The 21048-nt window shown below is 36.2% G+C and overlaps 1 protein-coding gene across 1 annotated transcript; it reads right to left on the bottom strand.

Annotated features, from left to right (window-relative positions):
• Positions 1-12649: 12649 nt before the first annotated feature.
• LOC113092135 (AN1-type zinc finger protein 2A-like) lies at positions 12650-19163 on the bottom strand. Its single transcript, XM_026257740.1, has 10 exons — positions 19016-19163; positions 18390-18475; positions 15876-15970; positions 15626-15757; positions 15387-15538; positions 15182-15304; positions 14067-14151; positions 13894-13970; positions 13638-13722; positions 12650-12999 (listed from the first exon to the last, which is right to left on the bottom strand). Exons 2-10 carry the CDS (start codon positions 18442-18444, stop codon positions 12961-12963), a joined length of 843 nt encoding a protein of 280 aa, XP_026113525.1. The 5' UTR covers positions 18445-18475; positions 19016-19163; the 3' UTR covers positions 12650-12960.
• Between the last annotated feature and the right edge of the window lie 1885 nt (positions 19164-21048).

Here is a 21048-nt window from a genome sequence, read left to right as displayed (position 1 = left end):
TCCCCCTCACATATGAAGGCTCCTCCTCCACATTGTGGTAAAGGCTCACACTTCACTGCAAGAGAGAGAGAACGTGCAGTGATTCTTTCTCTAAGCACATTCCTACAAGATCTTTTCATCTGGCTTACTAATGCTGCACCTGAACTGTTGTGGTTTCATCAATGTGGCTCAGACGCAAATCTAGAATATAAACCTGGTAAATTATTCAGAATGAGGCCTTGGTGTTCAGATGGTATTTACTTTTTGCATCATACTTTGCAGATGGGCAAAAGTTTTCCTTTTTATATGCATGATTTAGAAATGTATCAGAATATATTTCCCAAGAGATGAGAATTCAGTTGCAATCCATTTAAATTGGATACACACTATGACCAGAACAATACACCTTCAAGGCATCATTGCTAATGCTAATATGACAGAAGAATGGAAAATGTCTTCAAAACTGCTTCTGTTACTTCCACACAAATTTCACAGTTATTGTTTTAGGAAAGTGTGAATGCAATTGTCTCAAAACTGGAACATGTTTGCATGTTTTCGTCAAAGTCAAAAGTATAGGCAAACAAACTAATTGAACAGGACGATTAGGGAATATTTTACATATTTTGTATCTTCCACAGTTTCTGAAAGGCAAAACAAAATAAGAAAAAAATACACATGATCATTCTGTTAAAAAGTTTACACCCCCAGGCTATAATAATGCATGTTTTTTTGTTATTGAGCATGAGTGAATGTATTCACCCTTTGTAATATTTCTATACGAGTCCATCAGTTTGAAAATTACAGTATATGTGCTGTGTGCTTGCTCCTGGTTTGCAAAGGGGTCGTTCAGGTCTTCAGGTCACAAGTGCATGATATAAAACAGCACTGCCTTTGAAATATATCTATGAATAATGCACAGCTCAGACTACACAACCAGTGCTGCAACATATATGAGACAATTTACAATATAGTGTACACTGAATGGCTTCTGTTCTCTTGCATGGTATTACTTTCACCACATCCCCTATTTCTATACCCAAATTAGGATTTATTTTCCAACTTGGTGATGGAAAATATATTAAACCCATTTCAGCAGTTACTCAGTCCACACAGACTATAATGATATCCTCTCAGAAATCATGTAGCTACATCCAAATGGGATGACACTAGTTCTTATATTGTGCACAATCTTTGATCATGAAAAATCTAAGGAATAAATTAAACCAATTTTAAAATATATTCAAATAGAGTTGGCACGATAGGGCACTGTGCCTACGAAGTTGCGCTATGGGCGTCCCGTGCGTCTCAAGTTCAAATCCTAACTTGAAGACCTTTTCCGATCCTGCCTCCCTATCTCTCTTCCATTTATCTTCCTGACAGTCCTGGTCTGTCCTGTCGTAATAGAGGCAGTGTGGAATGCAATCATCCCTCAGCTCGTTTGTTTGCTAGAGAAATTAAGTCTAGAGAAGAACATTTCGTGAAATATTAGAATATATATTTATTATATTTTACTTTACCTGTTAGCGATGTCTTCATTATTTAATGTATGTTTAAATAAATCTGTAAGTTATGACAGCCTTAAAGACCTTAAAGATTTTTCTGAAGAACGCTGCTCAGTTTAACTGTTCAGAACAAACAAGGGACTCATGCACAACCATCACAAAACAGAAAGACAGTCGAGGATCATCAGGTAACAAAACACAGTATTAACAACCAAGGGTTCCCAAACTTTTGAGGGGGTTATTTTAATAATTTCAGAATTTTTTTTTTGTCTTGTGGACTAAATGTTAATATCTTTTATGTACAATATCTTACTCAGAACAGTACTAAATAAAATATAACATGCATTTAGTATGATCTCTCTTATATATATATATATATATATATATATATATATATATATATATATATATATATATATATATATGTATATATGTATATACAGTATATAAAGGGTCCAGATGCACATTTGAGTGCTTTATATATATATATATATATATATATATATATATATATATATATATATATATATATATATATATATATATATATATATATATATATATATATATATATACACACACACACACAGCCTACAGGTATTTTTTTCTTTACAGGTATTTTTTTCTTACTGCCAGATGCTTACTTTAAATTCTGCACATCTTCTTCAGCACATTCTGTTCATATTAATCATTCACTTCACATATCAGGGAATATCCTCAAGCAATATCAATAATGTGTGAGACAGCACATGTGAATTTCTGCTGTAGCTATTCAGCTGTTATGCTGGGTGAAAGTGGAACACAACAGATACGGAGTTCACATTACCAACAGAGAGGCTTAAATAAAACAGTCAATCATTGCTAACCAGAAATTTAGAGTTTGATGTCAGTGTTTTTTATTCATGTATTACTTTAGGGTAAAGGTGTCATTATTGTTATTTTCATTTCTTCTCTTGTGGGTTTTGAATTGCTGCGGTGAGAAGTCTAGCAGCTTGGGGAGAGTTGGTCACTGGGGAACACTGCCACTTTGATGAAGACTATGGGAATGGATCCCTCTAGCGATCCGTAACAGCAGACGGGGTTTGAATACAAAGAGCATCATTACACTTAGGACCACTGACTGATTGCGCTGTTGTTGTGCAGTGTAAGATCCAGCAGAATGCCTGATAATTTCATGCCAATTTCATGCCGTCTGTCATTTTCTTGTTTTCCTCATGTTATTGATTTCAGAATGCTTATTCTTCTAGTAAAGGGCAGGATGCATGACATTTTTTTAATGTTGTCTCTTGTCTCTTGTCTGTGCTCTGTATATATGTATGTGTTATATACAGTATGTTGCCACTGAGGGAGGCTATGTGGTCCATTTGTGGAAATGAACTGAAACATTAAAAATCCTCTGTTCGTGTGTGACCAGTGTGTGATAATAATAAGTTATCACTGCGTGTAATTGTATGGTCCATTTGTGGAGCTAAATTAGGACCAGCTAAGGATGTCACTTCAGACATTTATGCTCTTTCATCAGGATTGGAAAGGCATTTGCCACCAAAAAAATAAAATATTTCCACAATTTAAGGTAATGGTGTTGTTTTCACAAGTACACACCCCATAATAAATGGGATATTGATTTTATTCTACAGCTCAATAATAATAATAATAAAAAGTTGATTTACCCTCAGGCCATCCTAGATGTATGAATTGGTTCTTCATGGGAACAGAATTGGAGAAATTTAGCATCACTTGCTCACCAATCGGTCCTCTGCAGTGAATGGGTGCCGTAAGAATGAGAGTCCAAACATCTGATAAAAACAACAACACAATAATCCACAAATAATCCACACAACTTTCTCCAGAAAGAGCAATATTAGGAACTGAAGACTGATATTTTAGAACATGCTTTTAATAAAGCAAAGTTTGATTTGGGAGACTTGCTGCCACCTACAGGCGGGTTTAGTTTAATATGTTCAAAGTATTATTATAGTTATTATTTTTTAGATAATTTCATATTTCTCTATTCAGGGTGTTATATTTTAAACATGAATCTCATTATGTTATTTATGCAGTCGTAACTGCAGTGTAAATGCATTCATACCTACTCTGAGCTGCATTAAACAGTCTCTGAAATCGCATCGAAATGCTACTTCTGTAGCGCAAAATAGATGGCTTTAAAAAAAAGCAAAAGAAAGAGCAGCGTTTGGATTTTTAACACGGTCCACCGCTGATATCTGTTGGCCTCGGTGTGAATGTCTACCCATCTCAGACAACAGCCTAAGAGTTTTGAAAAGCTCTGAGGTGTAAGTCAAGTGTAGGTCAACGCTAGTCATTCTGCACAGCTGAAACCTATTGACATTATACATGGCACGTTTTAGTCTTTCTTCCGTGTTATCCATACATCTTGTCCATCCACATTTCCAAAGTTAAAATATTAAAACACAACACAGTCAAATGAAATTCAAAGTACAATCTGAGAATTCTCCCTGGTCGTCATGGCAACCCAAGCAGCAGAATCTGGGCCAACTAGTGTGAGTCTCTGTGTAATTATCCTAAAATGATCTCAAATGGTTTCGAAAAAGCAGTGTCACTTAGTGTGATTGTCACCCATTTCGTTGCCTATATTTATAAGCATAATGTGCGGTTTTCCCTGCATGGTATACATGAACGTGACCATCTTCATGTTCACTTTTTCTTTCAAGAGAGCTTTTCTTGGATCTGAGTAATCTGTCTGTCACATCTGTTAAAACTGGTTTGCAACTATGTGAAGTACAGGCTTTCTGTTTTTCCAAAAGAACATTTATCAGTGCAACACAGAAGGTCAAGACCCCTATTCCTAGTTCATGGATCTATTTGCTATTGAATATTAATAGTAATGTTTCATGAATCATCACAGATTTCTGATTTTTTGCATTATTCATGCTCTTTATTCTGTCTGAAACCATTACCATAATGACAGCCAGTTATAGTAGAATAAATGCATTGGGTGGACAAAGAAACCACACTTCACAAGAACTGAATTAGTTTTAAACTTAAAATAGATCAACTTTCAGATCTCATCTGACCCTGACAGACCTGCTCTTTGAAGGACTGCCTGGATTTTAGCATAGTTCGTTTGCTTAATCGTGTCATCTGCTTATTCTTAAAAGGGTGGACAGTGTGGGAGGAGAGGAGATGTGACAAAACGTCCATCAGCCAGACGGTTGAAATATTCATCACTAAACACTACAAGAGAACAGCAAGCATGCAAAAAAAGTCATCTATGAAGATTGCCATTTCCAGTTTGGCTGTCGTGCAGTTACAGTCCAATACAGTTTCTAAAAAACACAATGCTGATTAAAGATGACCGGAGAATGACAGACAGAAAAAATCATATAAATTATTCCTGTTCCCTTGACTAGCATGAATCGAATACAAGCCTAAAGCATTTGTATTAAGAGGACCAAAAGCTGATGTTGGACCTTGATCCTCACTAGATGCACAGTATTGAACTCGGTTTAAAAGTTTGCCTTTATTTTCAACAGTGTCAGATTCGATAGCTTGCACTGTGATATCACAGAGGTCTGAGCAAGGCCATTGGGAAGATAAAATTATTATATTAAACTGACTGGTTAACGGTTTAATGAAACCAAACATAAAGAATTACAGAGGTTTTGTTTGATTGTGTTTTACTGCAGGATATTCTCACTCTCACTCGCACAGTGTTTACAAGTTCATTGGTTTACAATTTCCCACATTTTCCATCCTCAGACCTCGATAGGCATAATCAATCAAATCTTTTTAGGGTGAACTTTTTGTTTCTTTTAAATCATTTTTCTCCTTAGTATTATATTAGCTGCCTATTTATCGATTTTTTTATTGTACCTCTTCCTCAGTGGATCATCCTGGATCAGTGAGTGAGTCAAATGTTGATTCGTTAGCTGTTCTGTCAGATTCAGTTCATTCAGTGAATGATTTGACAGATGGATTCAAACCGGTAACTTGTAAGTCACTGTGAACGATTCATTATGAAAACACACTTCTAAGTCATAAAAGTCATTTGTTCATTAATTAAACTATAGGTGGTGTTCTCTGTTATTTTTTCTGAATGCTTTGTGAAGGAAACACTGCTGTGATCTGTGAAACACTTGTGTGAAATATGTAAGTACAAGATTAGCCACCAACAGACTTGTTAATTAAGAATAAAAACATATATTTTTTATAGTTCTAACATGCCGTTATATATTTGATCCCAGATTTGTAAATAGACAGTTGGGCTTTGTTTCCGAATGCCCAAGTAAAGATAAAATGTTTATCAAAGTATCATGCTAATAAACATTTGAACCCAGCCAGGATATTCAAATGAAATATTAATCCAAACGGCAATATTTAACATAACAACTGCGAAGCGCTCAGTGGTTAAACATGATTTAATATGTCAAGCACTAAATCCATCAGAAACTCCAGCGCAATCTGCCTATTTTAGGGAGAATGTCTTTATTGTGATCACATCTTTTTGACCGATTCACAAAATGCATTGTTCTTTTGTTCTGCTGCACTGCCTCTTCATTGTTTTTCTTCGTAAACATAAATTTGATGGATGTTTTTGACTGCTGCGTTACATCTCACTGCTTTTCTGATACTTCAAGATTTTAAAATGCGCTTCAAGGCCCTTTGTCCTTTTTCATTTCTCAGCGTTGCATCACACATTTCTAAACGTCAAAACCATATTGTGTCTGATTGGCTTGTTATTCACACTCTTCAACCCACAATTTGGTAACTGATGGTTTGCAGTAAATAGACTTTCTGCTCAGGTGTCAGACAGCAATGTAGAGCTTGACAATCTATTATTATATATCTATAGTCTATATTTTTGCACCGTTTCAGTCAGTGACAGGAAATCAAAGCTCCAGTCTACACACACACACATTTTTTTTTTTTTTTTTTTTTTTTTACAAATGCACTACCTTTATCTGCTTCTTGTACTGCTTTGTGGCTTATAACAGCAGAGATAATGATGATGACATTTCGAACTTGCAGAGAATAGACCCCATCCGTTGGCTAATTGCACGCCTCTACCTTGAGTCAGTAAATGACTGGCTTAATTAGGCAGCATGTCCTTGTGTCTGCTCTTCTCTGGACCGCTGTCATGGGTTCAAAGGTGAAAAAATCCACAGACAGCTCCCTTCCTCCAGCTCTTTAGATCTAGTGAGACAATATTCTGCTAATGTTGTGCAATAAGCTCCTTTACATCCAGTAAAGCAACTCTAAACCGCTATTTACCTGCACCGCAAGACCTGTCAGTGTGTAGCAATCACATTGATTGCAGAATAAGATCATGTCTGTGGCATACTGGCTAACAAGCTTAATCATTCTCACTAAACCACCATTTATATGTCATGTCCCTTTTTATCAATACCATCATTTCTTCAATGCAAAAGAGCAAACGATCACGCCTCACACACTAATGATACACAAGCACAATTCTGATCTACAATAACACCAAATCATTTGATTCTAAGCTTTTAATCATTATTTTTTGTGTGTGTGGGTGCAGTGTCTGTTTTTGTCATTTGAATGTCTTTTATCTTTTGTCATCTTCATCAGAGACTAAGAGAGATCATCGTGAAACAGCTTCATTATAATTGTTCATTATTGTTGTCCCTAGCCTTTATTTTAGTTATTGTGGAATCAGTCTGACATGTACACAATAGCAACGTGTCACTTGATGCTTCAAAATACAGGGATCACCTATTCAAAATGTGTGTCAGTGTGCATGGGCTGGGTGAATACGCTCATACAGCGCAACGTGACAAGCCTCCGCATAGTGATTCAATGTATGTGCGTCACTGTGTTAAAATCACACGGCTCAAGAGGGCTTGAAGCTTGCACAAAAACACTAAGCTGTGCCATCAGGTCAGATTTGTTTCCCAGGATGTTCATTGACTGAAAGTGTGAGATTGGAATTGAAGATTATTTATTTGCCATGTGTGGCTGCGTGTGAATTGGGATGCGCTTGTGTTATTATAGACTTGCTCAACTGCAAACAACAACAACAGGCTGTTTGTACAAATAGCAGTAAATGTGTGGGGGAAAATGCAGGCAGTAATGTAGCGAGCAGAAAATTATGTAAACAAAGCATTGACAGATGCATGAAACTGATATTGCACAAGCTGTGCTAGAGGCAAGGCAAAGCCTTCAGGGTTTCATAATGAAAAATATAACTTATAATGTGAAATAAAAAAATCAGTGTATAATAATCATAAGAAAGATCATGGTGAAAACAGCAGGAGAGTGGAATGCATAAATGCATGGGGAAAAAAATTGAATGTATGAGTTACTTATTCTCTTTCTGTTTATAATGCATATTGCTTGGGGGAAGAACTGTTCTGAATCCTGTTTTTTTAATCCTGTGATTCAGATTCTAGTGTTGTAGCTTCTCCTTTACACTTAATAGAGATTCACAGTCATGGGCTGGGTGGATAGGTATCAGGTTTATTATTATTAACTAAACTAAAACTAAAGACATAAAAAAATCATTACAAAAAAAATAATAATAAATAAACCTATGCTAATAAACTAAACTTATTTTATTGCAGCTTGTTGCCATGAAAACATTTCTTATTTTTGGTTAAAGCAATAATAATAAAAAAAAAATTTAAGTAATAATTGATAAATTATTCAGATAAATCTATACAGACATACAGATTTAAAATAAATAGATAAAATAGACTCAAATAGAGCAAAATTACTAAGACTTTAAAATTGAAAATTAATCTATAATTCTTACTATATATAAAAACTATATAAATTACAATAAAATCACACTTTTGTATGGCGCACATGGCTTTACAGAAGTTCAATCTTTTTGTTGTTGAAATAATGTTATTCAATTATGAATTTAGTATCATTAGATAAAAAAAAATGCAACAAAATATTAGTAATGATATGAATATAAAATGATAAAATAACCTTCAGACTTTTGGTATTTCAGTTTGGTTTTGAGCCATAAATTGAATATGCGTAGGGCTTCAGAAACTGTGTGCATCCGGAGAATTGTAAATCTAGTTCTTGTTAAACACGTCACCAAACAATCAGCAATTAGGCTAATTACTGTTGTGCTTTGTGTGCTGTGGTTAAAAGGTTTTTAGCCTCAGTAGGAGTGTGAAATAACAGCACATTATAGCCTGTTCCTTCATATTTTGCACTGTGGGATAGTTTAGCATTTTCAAAACTACATTAACAGATAATATGACTGAACTTAGATTAACTTGAAGAACTAACAATCATCATTTGTACAAATTATAATATGCATATCTAAACAAAAGGCTAAACAAATCGGCACTTCATGTCCAATGAAAAAAAAACATTTGAGGGAAGAAAAAAACACAGACTACACTTCACATAGGCCAATGCATCCCTGACATCCCTCAGGACATCATGACTCACTTAGTATTTTATCCAGTAGTTTTCACCTCCTTCTGAGAGATCACTTCAAAAAAGTACAATACTTTCTAGAAGCATCTGCTCTAAAGAGACAGCTGCCATCCTTTAAGGATTTCATCAATAACAATGGCATGAAACTCAAAGGGTACTCACTTTCCTACACACAATACATATGCAATCACAAATTCACCTCATTTCGCCCCAGATTTCACAACTATTTCCGCTTTAGGTTCTGTTGTGAACTCAGACAATGCTAAAATATTAATATCAGGGACATCAAACCTGACAATGCAGGCTGCCCACACAGCGTTTTCTTTTGGAGAGCTATGGGCTCATCACCAGAATAATAATGGAGGAGGGAGGCAGGGTGAAGCTCTGTACACTGGCCCTTGCCCTCCCACTCATTAAGCCAGGGGAAATGGAGGCTCTCTTTAAACTCCACAGCATTCAATGTAAACAGCCATCTGTCTCACCGAGTACTGTAATCAGTGGAGGAAGGCTGAATACAAACCAACAGTTTCTGTTCTTGTCAGAGATACTAAAGCATAGTCACTTCTAAAAAGTGAGTTATTTTTCTGTGACAAGAAAATTGTAGACTTGCTGAAAATTTCTCTTTTTTTTCCCCAGACATATTTTTTGCATGATTTTCTTTTTGCCTTGTAAGTTTCAGTACTCTTACACTGTTAATTGTTATAATCTCTGGTTAGCTGATCTGGTACAATGGTGGAGACTCATGGATCACCCCATTTGGGGTTTGAACCTACAACTGGATGAACAGATAAGCAAAAACTGCTTAACTGCACACTAAGTGAACAACAATGGCACCTGTAAAGGGGTGGGATCTATTAAGCAGCAAGTGAACAGTCAGTTTTTGAATTTCATGTGTTGGAAGCAGGAAAAATGGCAAGCAAAAACATCTGAGTGACTTTGACAAGTGCCAAATAGTGATGGCTGGATGACTGGATCAGAGCATTTCCAGAATGGCGAGTTTTGTAAGGTTAGGTTTTCAACCGGTGAACTGGTGTCCGGATTATGGGCGCACTGATGCACTCTGGTCCGATAACACAAAAGAGCTACTGTAGCTCGAACTGCTGAAGAACTGGCAATGATAGAAAAGTGTCAAAGCACACAGTTTCATAGTTTGCTGTATTTGGGGCTTTGTAACCGATGATGACTGCTGTCTACCCCTGAAAACATTCAAAAGCGGACCATGGAGCAATGGAAGAAGGTTGACTGATCTTATGAATCACGTTTGCTTTTAGATCTGGTGGATGTATGAGTGTGTTTTGTTTATTTCAGGGTAGAGATGGCAGCAGGATGCATGTAAGACCAGCAAAGAACCCTTTTTAAATCACATTTTCATTGTGCTTTTTTTTTCGTTTGTTTTCTTGAGTCTCGAGTAGTTCTTTGGAAAAGTCAAAGGTTCCTGATGTTTCATTTTAGGAACTTAATGTCAAATGTTGCAGTTGCAAGCACATTAGTTAGCACACTAGTTTTTTGTTCCCCGTCTCGGCTCTTGAAAATTATAAAATAAAAGAAATAAATAAATTACAGAGGTGGATAAAATTATTTACTTTATTTATTTTTTGTATTTTATTTTACATTTTAATTATTTATTATTAAATACTATTTTGGCCAGCACTGTATGCCAATAAAAGTGACCAGTTTTATACAGCAAAATTAGAGACAATTTCCATGAAATGTGAGTACTGTTTCACATGCAAAGCTCGCCTCCGCAATCCTAGGGGGTCTTTGCCAGAGCTTGCTGTTGATAATTAATTTATCCCAAGTTGATGTGTATTAAGCACGTTGGAGCATTTAAGAATATTTAAACAGACTGAACAGAGTTGTTATGTGAAATCCCTTGAAGGATAGTTCATTTGAAAGATAGACAGGAACTTTGAACCTTTCATAGTTTGTGAAAAGATGCCTTGCACAAAATGTTGCACAGCGTTATGTTTTCATGTTGTGTCTATCTATTATAATTCATGCTCAAGTTGTGGATGGAGATGATATTATGCCACTAATTTGGGTCCTTCACATCAGCATATTTAATTCTGAATTCCCTGCAGCAACACTAGACTAGTATGTAGTTTTTCGGGGAATTAGGGGACAAAAGGCTATTTCTGTGAAAGGTTACTTCTGTAAAATCCCCTTTGGCTCTGTTTGTAAGTAAATAATTAAGACAGTCAATAAAGCAATGCAAATAGATTTCTGTCTTAAGATTCTTTAGAGAATCACATAAAAAAAAAAAACACTTGTTTGTTGTGCACCAAGTTTGTACTTCAAAAATTTGGAAGAACCAAACAAGTGTTGGTCCCCATTGACTTTCTAAAGTAGGGAAAGAAACACCAGGGGCAATATAAGTCAATGGGTACAATCAATGATTCATTACCAGCATTCTTCAAAATATCTTCTATGTTCAACATAAGAAAGAAACTCATACAGGTTTAGAACGACATGAGGGTAAATCATTTTGGGGGAACTGTTCCTTTTAAATTAAAAAAAAAAAAACACTTCTGTTTTGTAGTGGATTCATCCCTTTGTGGTCATTTCCAAAATATGAAATTCCATTAGCGTTTCTTCAGTATTTTGCAATGTGAATACAGCAGACGAGATAAAACCATAATACAGGGATATTTTCCCTCTATGGCTGAACTGACACGATTTAGTTTTAAGAAGCTTGTAAATATTGACAGATGCTTCCAGTGTCACAGCTGTGCTCGACTGCTGACTGTGTCTGCTGCAGTTAGGGCACAATCGTGTTTTTGCCTCATGGACTCTGTGATGGGAATCTGTTCAGACAGACGTGAAAAGCACCAAGCGAACTTCTGTCACGATGAGGAATGACTGCGCACATTTGAACAAGCCTGAATTCCTGTTGCGCCCAGAGAAAAACAACACCTTTAACTCAAACCCACCTGCGCCTGTGATCTCCACAACATCACCTCTGTCTCAACGCAGTCCCCAAACTACCTGTTCCACTCCTGTAAACATGTGGTGGCATGCAGTTTCCTGTGTGTTCACCAGAAATATAGAGATGTCTTTAATGATGCTCAAAAACCAACTCATCAAAAAATTAATAAATAAATGAAAAAACCTGATTGGAATATGAATTAGTGTCATTATCTGTAATTGTCTCTGTGTAAGTGAGGTCTGGTGTAATTTTTTAAATGACCCTGAACGAAGAGGCACGGAGCTCTGACGTCTATAGCACTTAGCTTTTCAGTGTTAATGTATCTGTTACATCACTGTGTGAACGCTTTGGCTTCATAATGGACGCGATTTCCTAGATTCTAGATTTTAAGAAAAAAGCTTAGTCTATTATTTTACGTGTAATGTTTGGAGAGCACAATAACAATGAGGAAAACCATTGATGCAGTGTTGCCAATCCACCCTCTAAAAAACAAAAATGCATATTAATGCAGATTAATCTCTCAGTGTTTCTGTTGTGACTCATGGAACAGATGTCAGATTGACAGTATCTTTATTGGAAACATTAATCATTTACTAGGTCTGGTTCTAATGACTGATCTGCTGGGTAAAACAATTTTTTTTTTAAATAATTGGGGAATTTGTTTAAATTATTATTATTTTTTAATGATATTAATGTAAAAGAGAGTGCAAAAAAAAATCCCTTTACTGTTTATGTATAACATTCACTTCTGAAAAATCATCAATGATGAAGACTAAAGTGTGTGCTGTGGAGAGCTCTGGTTAGAGGTGTGTGTGATCAATGAGGCAGGAGTGAAGTAAACACTTTAAAATAATTTATTTCAAAAGTCATGTATATTGACTGCCAGCTGAACATGATAGCTATATAAAATATTTACATGAAGCACCACTTGTCAAAACGGCACAATTGCCCACCTAAGAAGAAGCACACTACAGAGTGAAGCAAAACAGAAAGACAACGACAACATGACAGCCATCAGATGTGTTGATTTGGGAAGTAGATGCTCCGTATGCTGGACTCAGAAATCCACTTGACGTGCAGCTCACTGGTACATTATTGGAAAGTGTGTGCAGATTGAGGCAGTTTGCAGTTGGTCAGTGTCACTTCACATTAAGACAGACAGCAGCTGGTTTCTTTGGAAACTCCTCCCTGTGGATCGAGAGGACAATTAGAGATCAAGTATTTCATCATGGTTCACAGACATACTGACAAAACCTGACTGATTGGGATATGACCATCATGAAGTCTACGACTAATAACAACTCAACAACTACATGAGGGACTGAAGTCTGCCTGGTTAGCTCTGGCAACATGGTAACTCATTTAAATGCAACTCAATGTTGGTTATTAAATAAATGTTTTTGTCCAAACTTAAACTTTAGTTTCATTGTTGTGGTATAAAATTAATCTTGTTGCATCACTATAAACAAGATTACAACTGTAAAAATATCATTCAAAGTGTTTCTTCAAATTCACATTTTAAATAGAACATCAGCAAAATAATAACAAACAAGTTTTTCTCTTAAGAGTTTGTTCTTTATTTAACAGTCTCTCTATAAATACTGCAATGTTATCGCATTCCCAGATGCACACCCAGATGTTACCAATCACCCAACAATGTGTCATATGTCCATATTTAATAATATTTACTTAAAATAAAATACAGACCACTGTATACTGTCCAGCACCCCCAAACGTTTAGACATAATCAGATGCCACTAGGGCTATGTACCTAGATGAGGTCCTGTTAGCATAGTATGCATCTGACTGCTAAAGTTTCTGGCTACCTGCTGTCTCTGCTGCTGTCGCCTGTATTCCTCTTCACTAGCAGCCAGAGCCTGAGCTAAGGCCAGATCCTCCTGCTCCTGAGGGCTGAAGTGCACACAGTTTATTGGATTTCAATATTGCAGTACAGAAATCTGTTAAAAAGTAATATTTTGTTGAACATTTACTCCAAAAATTTTCAAAAACTTTCAATACAAAATGTAAAAATAGCTTTAAAATCTGATGGTTTATTATTAGGGCAGAAGAGGTCAGGAATACCTGAGGGTAGGCTGGCTTGCCCGATCAGATTCAGCCAGTGACATTTCTAATGCTCTCTGGAGGGCCTGTTCCTCTGTCTGTGAAATAAAACACAAGTCATGGTTTAAATCTAGTCTTGAGTAGATTCAAAATACACGGTCTACATTTAAACTATCTCAAAATGAACAACGCACCAGTCCGGCTTGAAACGACGCTGATGGGGGAATTACATTCTGCGCTGTTGGAGACACCATCGGAGAAGTATTTATCCTTTGTGCACTGAGGAGCAACAGAGAGTAAAAAGTAAAAAGATAAAATAATCAAAAATTTTTACAAAATGTGCTGTAACATTAAGGCTACATGCCTATGAACAATGTAGGACAACTAATACTGGCTTATCGGTGATAGTTCACCCAGAAATAAAATATTATGTCATCATTAATTTATGTATTATTATTAATGTATAATTTTTTTTCCCTTCTGCTGGAAGAAAGAAAAAAAAAAAGAAAAAAAAAAAAGATTTTTTGAAGAATATGGGGAACCAAACTGTTTTGGTCTCAAAATGTTTTTTTTTTTTTTCAATAATATGGAAGTCAACTTTTGTGTTCAACAGAAGAAAGAAATTCATACATGATGAATACATTCAGATTTGTAGTATTACTACAGCATTTCGCCTCTGTATTACAAATCACGCAAATAACTTTATTCTTGTCCACAACACTATTGTCGTCGTCTTGCTTGCAAAATATAATCGTCTTGCTTGCAAAATGCGTTCAATGTTTGCGTATATAAATATGAAAAAAAAAAAAAAAAAAAAAATCGATTCGTGGCCATTGAGAGAATCGATTTTGAATCAACCACATTTTAAAAAACAATGATATATATAGTATACACACAGACACTAAAATTCACGATTTTCATGTCTTCATTAAGACATGATGGATTAAATGAATCAAAGATAACAGTAAAGACATTTGCAATGTTACAAAAGACTTCTGTTTAAAGCAGTTCGTTTGAACTTTCTATTCAAATAGTAGCTGCACAACCTCTCAATATTAGCAATAATATATGTTGGCGCAATGATTTCTGAAGCATCACGTGACACTGAAGAGCAGAGTAAAGATGCTGAAAATTAATCTTTGCCATCACAAGAATAAATTAATTTTTTTTTATTATTTTACTGTATTTTTGATGTAGTAAATACATCCTTGGTACGAGTACGAGAAATTAAAAATCATACTGACTTTTGACTGTTAGTGTACAATCACATAACACTTCTGAGGGAACTGCTTTTTCTCAATGCTCTTACCAACTGCTCTGAGGTCTGGTGCGTCCAGTCCCTCCATTAGACACAGTCCTACAGCTCCCCCTAGCGGAGGAGGCTGCCGTGTTACTGCAAGAGGAGGCTTGAGCTCTCATTAAAGCAGCATGTCTGCAAAACAAACCCCACCGTTACTAGTGTGTCCTCCAGAAAACTTCACTTAGCAGTATGAACACTAGACGACTGTACTGACCCTGGTTTGCCGACTGGCTTGCCGTCAGTCTTACAGTCATGGTCGAGTGGATGTCTATGTTTGAGACAGTAGTTCAAGTGGCACTGGTCACATGTCACCCGGATCATTTCCTTCTGCTTACAGCCACCCTTGGAGCATTTATTTGTAAAGATCTGTGGGGTGAGAAACAACTGAGTCGTTCGTTATTCATTTTACAGAGACATTGCTTTCTCTCTCCTTCCTTTTGGTGGCTAGCCTACCTTTCTTTTCCTCTGAGCAGGGTCAGATTTACAGTCTCTGTCTATATGTTCCCCAACCTTGATGTCTGGCATTTCCCCTCTTCTAATGGGAATGGGGGTGTTGCACAACGGACATACAGGAACCTGGATATCCTGCACAAGGAAACAAATGTGTGTCAGTCACAACCTGTGTGTGTGTGTGTGTGTGTGTGCATTGGTTAATATATACAACAGGACAAGATTATTATTCATTAGACACAATCATACCCACCTTCTTGTAAGATGAAGTGCACTTGTGATTTGCATAAGTTATGTGGTCTTTGCAGAAAATTTCTTCACAGGCATCACATTTCATTGGAAGGAAATCTGTAGTAAGACAGTGAAAAACCAATGCTGAATCACTAAGAGAAGAGCAGCTTTATAAAAAATAAAATAAAATAAATAAATAATAATTGCTGTTATATATATTCACTAAACTTTATACACTAAATGTTGAAATCGCACAACAGGAATCGGGTATAATTTACAGTCAGTTTTTAATCTCAGATTGAACAAAAAGGCCTATTGCTAAATGAATTGACCTGGGCTGCATTGGGCTCCAAAATGAATTGGGCTGAATTTCCCAAAAGCGTTAAAAGCTTAAGAAGATTGCAGACCCATTGAAACCAATGGAGCAACAATCAACTTAGGCTTACGATGCTTTTGGGAAACACAGCCCTGGTTGACACATTAGTCCCATGACTAGTTTGTATGGTTATATTTACAAAAAAAAAAAAAAAAAGGGTCAGGAAACAGGAAATGCCACACCCAATGAGTTTCAATGCATTTGTCATTCATCATGTGATCAGGCGGAGGTTATGTTCAAGCATTAATAATTCACAGGGTGTGCAGGGCTGAAAAATAAGGATGGCTAATGGTGGAAAAAGTGAGAGTGACTTCGTTCATAGGCTTAGAAGTATTATTTTAAACAGGTAGGTTGGAAATGGTAACCTAGGAACATTATACTTTCACTGGAGCAAGCAAACGATCTCGGCGTCAGCGCGGAAAGTGAGGAACTAACTGATCTCTGCTTCATTACAGTTTGCACATATGTTTTCGTCGCTAATGTTGATCTTCATTCAAAACAGCCGGTAAAAGAGTCGCGCCATAACGCGCGTCATCACTTCGATACGGAATTAGAGCTGGCTTTTGTTCACACAGCGCTCGTCCCAGGTCGAACCCCGCAATGTTACTAGGTCCCCGACCCGGGTTCAATTCAGTAATCAGTTCCGGGACGTGGTTGCTTTCACACAGAAGGCGATCCGGCAATGTTCGGGAAATATTGCGGGTCCGACGTGCAGTGTGAAAGGGGCTATAGAGCAGCTGTTACTACACAGAGCCGTTGTTAACTGAGAAGATGCGCCAATAAACGCTGAAAATGAAGTGCATTTGCGCATCTTCTCTATTAACAACGGCTCTGTGTAGTAACAGCTGCTCTATGTGAAATCATGCACCTGATGGAATTAACCGCTGATTAGAGAACCGGCTTTACTGACGAGATGCGCATAACGATCGGCCGATCGTGATCGGAGCACCTCTAATTGTAAGTTATCATCATCAGCACCTGTGAAGATGGCAGATGCCTAGATCTACACTGTATAACTAACCGCTCATCCAGTAAAACTTAATTTTCGTTTTTATTTAATTATTTATTTCATCTGCAGCTGTGTAATGAGCAGGATAGTGCTCTATTATCAGCCAGACTCCTTTACTTTGATAAAAGAACAAGCATTTCGCAATGCATTATTATTATAATTAACTAAAAAATTTTTACATGTCTGTCTTGGACTTACATTATAGCTATAATTTCAACTACTATCACACAAGTAAAAGCTAATTTATAATTGTTTTTGTAGAATAAGTTTTGGAAAAAGAATTATTAGATGACATATTTTGTCCTGGCATCTTCAAATGTACACTTACCAAAAGTTTGTTGGTAAGACTTTTTTTTTTAATGTTTTTGATAGAAAGATTTTTTGCTCACTATAGCTACATCAGTTTGATTAAAAAATACAGTAAAAACAGTTATGTGTTAACTATTATTAAAAAAGAAAAAAAAATTAAGTTATTTTATTTTGATCAAATTACACGTTACATGTACTAACTATCATAATAACAACAAATGACGCATAATTACATGCAAGTAACCCTAAGCCAAACCCTAACCATATAGTAAGTACATAAAGTTACTTAATATTGCTCAGTACTTAAATGTATGATTACACTCTAATAAGGACACCTTAAAATAAAGTGTAACCTAACTTTTAAATTTGAAAACACTTTCAATATAATGTATTCCTGTTATGCAAATCTTTCAGCATCATCCCTCCAGTCTTCAGTGTCACATGATCCTTCAGAAATCACGCGAATGTCTCGGTTTTTCTCTAGGATTCTCTTAATGTTAAATGTATAAAAAAAGAGAGAGAGAGAAAAAAAAAGAAATAGAAATCTCTTGTAAACATTATAAATGTCTTTACTGTAATTTATGATTAACTGTATTTGTCATGCCCAAATAAAAGTATTAATTTCTTTCGAAAAAAACTAATAGCTAAATAAATCTGAAAAACCCAAACTTTTACACAGTAGAAAAAAATGTTAAAACTCTTTTTAGAGGCCACTGAAAATACTGACAGGCAAAGTTAAAATCTGAACTAAGTCTGACCAAGCCAATAGAAAAACAACTTTGAGTCCTGCTATATGGGACAGTGTTGACTCAGACAGTACACACTGTACATACTGTACTTACCGAGACGTTTGCAGCTCTTCTCTGAGCAGTGCTCCCCGAGATCCGGGAACTCCATGGCACAGTGGTGAAAGAGCTCAGCTGCGGGACTGAACACAGAAATCACAGCATCACCTCTAAGCGACTGTTGTCATATCAATCAAACACCAACACCATGAATACAGCTGATGAGTAAAACACCCGTCAATAGCGGAAGGCCTGTCAAGAGTCGAGGGTGATCCTGTTTACCGTAAGATGACGGCGTTACGTAACTGTTGTGTATCTGGACGCGGCTTCACTACTGGTGATGGACCACACACAGAATAATACACGAACATCTCAATAACACAGACTACTTTAACACTAATGTTAGGGGGAGAAGACGATAAAAGATCTCTAGGTTGTCCTTTAAATGCGATACAAGAACCTGACAATGCGTTAACACTGTTTAATAAAAGACCCAACCGAGAGAGTCTAACGTTAAATAAAACGACCGTTAATGAATTAAGACCAAATAGAGCCATTTAAAAACAACAACAACGACGACAAATATAGGCAAACCAGGAATGACTGGTTCTCGTTTGTTTTGCGTTAAGAAACAACATTTTAACCGAGGTAGTTTAACTGACAAAATAGTAAAGTTATCTTACCGAACTTGTGCGCAAATCCTCTAATAATGTTGGTCCCACCTCGGACGATAGATTTCTAAATCTTTTTGTTCCGAACAGGCTCAGTCGATGTATGTTTGTGTTGGGGTTTTATATTGTTCTGCTGTTTTTTTTAGATGTCATCGCTGGAGGTGTGAATCTGGCGACAGGAGACCGTGTTTTCAAAATAGCAGTACTCGAGGACGAGGTTTATAAAAAGCGGAGCTTTCCGCTTTTTCATGTATGTTTTATGCATTCTCTTTCTACTACACTTCTTTCGCCCACAAACGTCATTACGCAACACAGTGACGTTCTTAAATTAAGAAATGGGCTAAATTAAGACCCTGTCAACAAGTCATTACAAACAAGTTGCCTCAGAAAGACCTTTATTGATATTGCCACTCGGGGAGAAAGTATGGATCAGAATGAATAAAAACACTGCAATGCTGTTGTTACGTGGCAATGTTAAATGCATTATATTCACCACATTGCTTTTCATTAGTTGTAGTCTATTCTGAATAGTACAGTATGTATACAAACGGTGTGCATTATGTCACTGACAGGAGCATGCAACGTAACCACCATGGCTATGTTAACCAGCCAAATATTTGAAATGTGCCATATGTGCTTCTGCAAAGAAAGTAGCATAGCTGTTCTGTGTCCCAACCAAAGGAAGATAATGCTTATCTTTAAAATTATATATATATATATATATATATATATATATATATATATATATATATATATATATATATATATATATATATATATATATAGGACTTGTACAAGTGAAAAGCATTTTGGCAAAATTGTGCTTCCGGTACCGCTGTTAAGAGTTTATTATCGTTTCTAGCTTCAGACAGCCTTTGTCACGCCACGCTCTGTCTGACGTAATCACGTTATTGCTGGAGATTTCCAGAAAATACCACCAGAGGCAGTGATTCATCAAATTGTTTTTTTTTTAAACACATTACTAACTAAAAATAAACAGGAATCGATCATATACAAACAATCATGTTTAAGTCTAAGTACAACTACAAAACGTATCACAAATATCAAATGAATCATGTAATGTTTCTAGAATTTAATTCAGATATCATATTTTAATCATAAATGTACAGTTAACATTAAGAAATAGCAAAGCATGGATCAAACAAAATTCTCATCTGTCCACAAAAATCGTGTGAAGTAATTACAATAAATGATAAATGATCAATAGGGGGCTAATCTTGCAAATTTAGATTACTGTCTCCAGTCCCCAGTCCTGGAAAGGTAAATGTCACAATGACAGTGTGGAAAATTAGTCTGGAACATTGTGGCTCATATGAGCAATAATGGCTGTGTTTTCGTTTTTTGACTCTTGCCAGATAATACATTGCACCAGAGGAGGACTGGGATCACCTGTCAGCATTTTGACAGCATGGAGAAGAGGTGTTAGAAGAAGTGACTCTGACTGCTGCTTATCTGTTTGTTCTAATGCCATTCTATAACAAAAGTGAAGGTAAAGGCAAATTACCATTAGGAAAGTCAATGAGGACAAGTGTAAAAGAGATTTTAGCTATGACATTTTTGGGTCTGGAGAACAGCTTTGGAAATCTTTAATGAAAACAATGAGTTCTGAGTTCTTTTAATGAACCATCACACATTGGAATTACACAATGTCTGCTCCCACTTTATATTGTTCCTAATATACCTGTGTATTTACATTGTATCTAGATGTGTATGTAGTATGCAACCACACTGTAAGTGCACATTGGTACATAGTATCTACAGCTGTAATATTTCTGTAACTACACACATGTAACAAATGTAACAACAGGACATTGGTAACAACACATTTTTTGACTTCACTAAGTACTCATGTAACAGGAATTATATATCTACCTTCGGTAACAATGATAAGTATAAGGTTAATTGGAACCATTTGATCCATTGGGTGGAGATGTGATCCAGGTAGTTGAGATGAGTAGGTTTAGGGGTGTAAATGGGATCCAGTGGGTGGAGATGGGTAGGTTTAGGGGTGTAAATGGGATCCA

Source organism: Carassius auratus, unplaced genomic scaffold (genome assembly GCF_003368295.1).
Source record: "Carassius auratus strain Wakin unplaced genomic scaffold, ASM336829v1 scaf_tig00214480, whole genome shotgun sequence".
NCBI classification, from domain to species: Eukaryota; Metazoa; Chordata; class Actinopteri; order Cypriniformes; family Cyprinidae; genus Carassius; species Carassius auratus.
Note: the sequence above shows the minus strand (reverse complement) of the source record. Positions and strands in the feature narration are given on the sequence as shown.

Coding starts and splice junctions, on each gene's coding strand:
- LOC113092135 (XM_026257740.1), bottom strand. CDS start 18,444: ATGGAGTTCCCGGATCTCGGGGAGCACTGCTCAGAGAAGAGCTGCAAA. Junction 13,723..13,893: donor GCAAGCCAGCCTACCCTCAG/GTATTCCTGACC, acceptor TGTGCACTTCAG/CCCTCAGGAGCAGGAGGATC. Junction 13,000..13,637: donor GACAGCAGCAGAGACAGCAG/GTAGCCAGAAAC, acceptor CTCGATCCACAG/GGAGGAGTTTCCAAAGAAAC.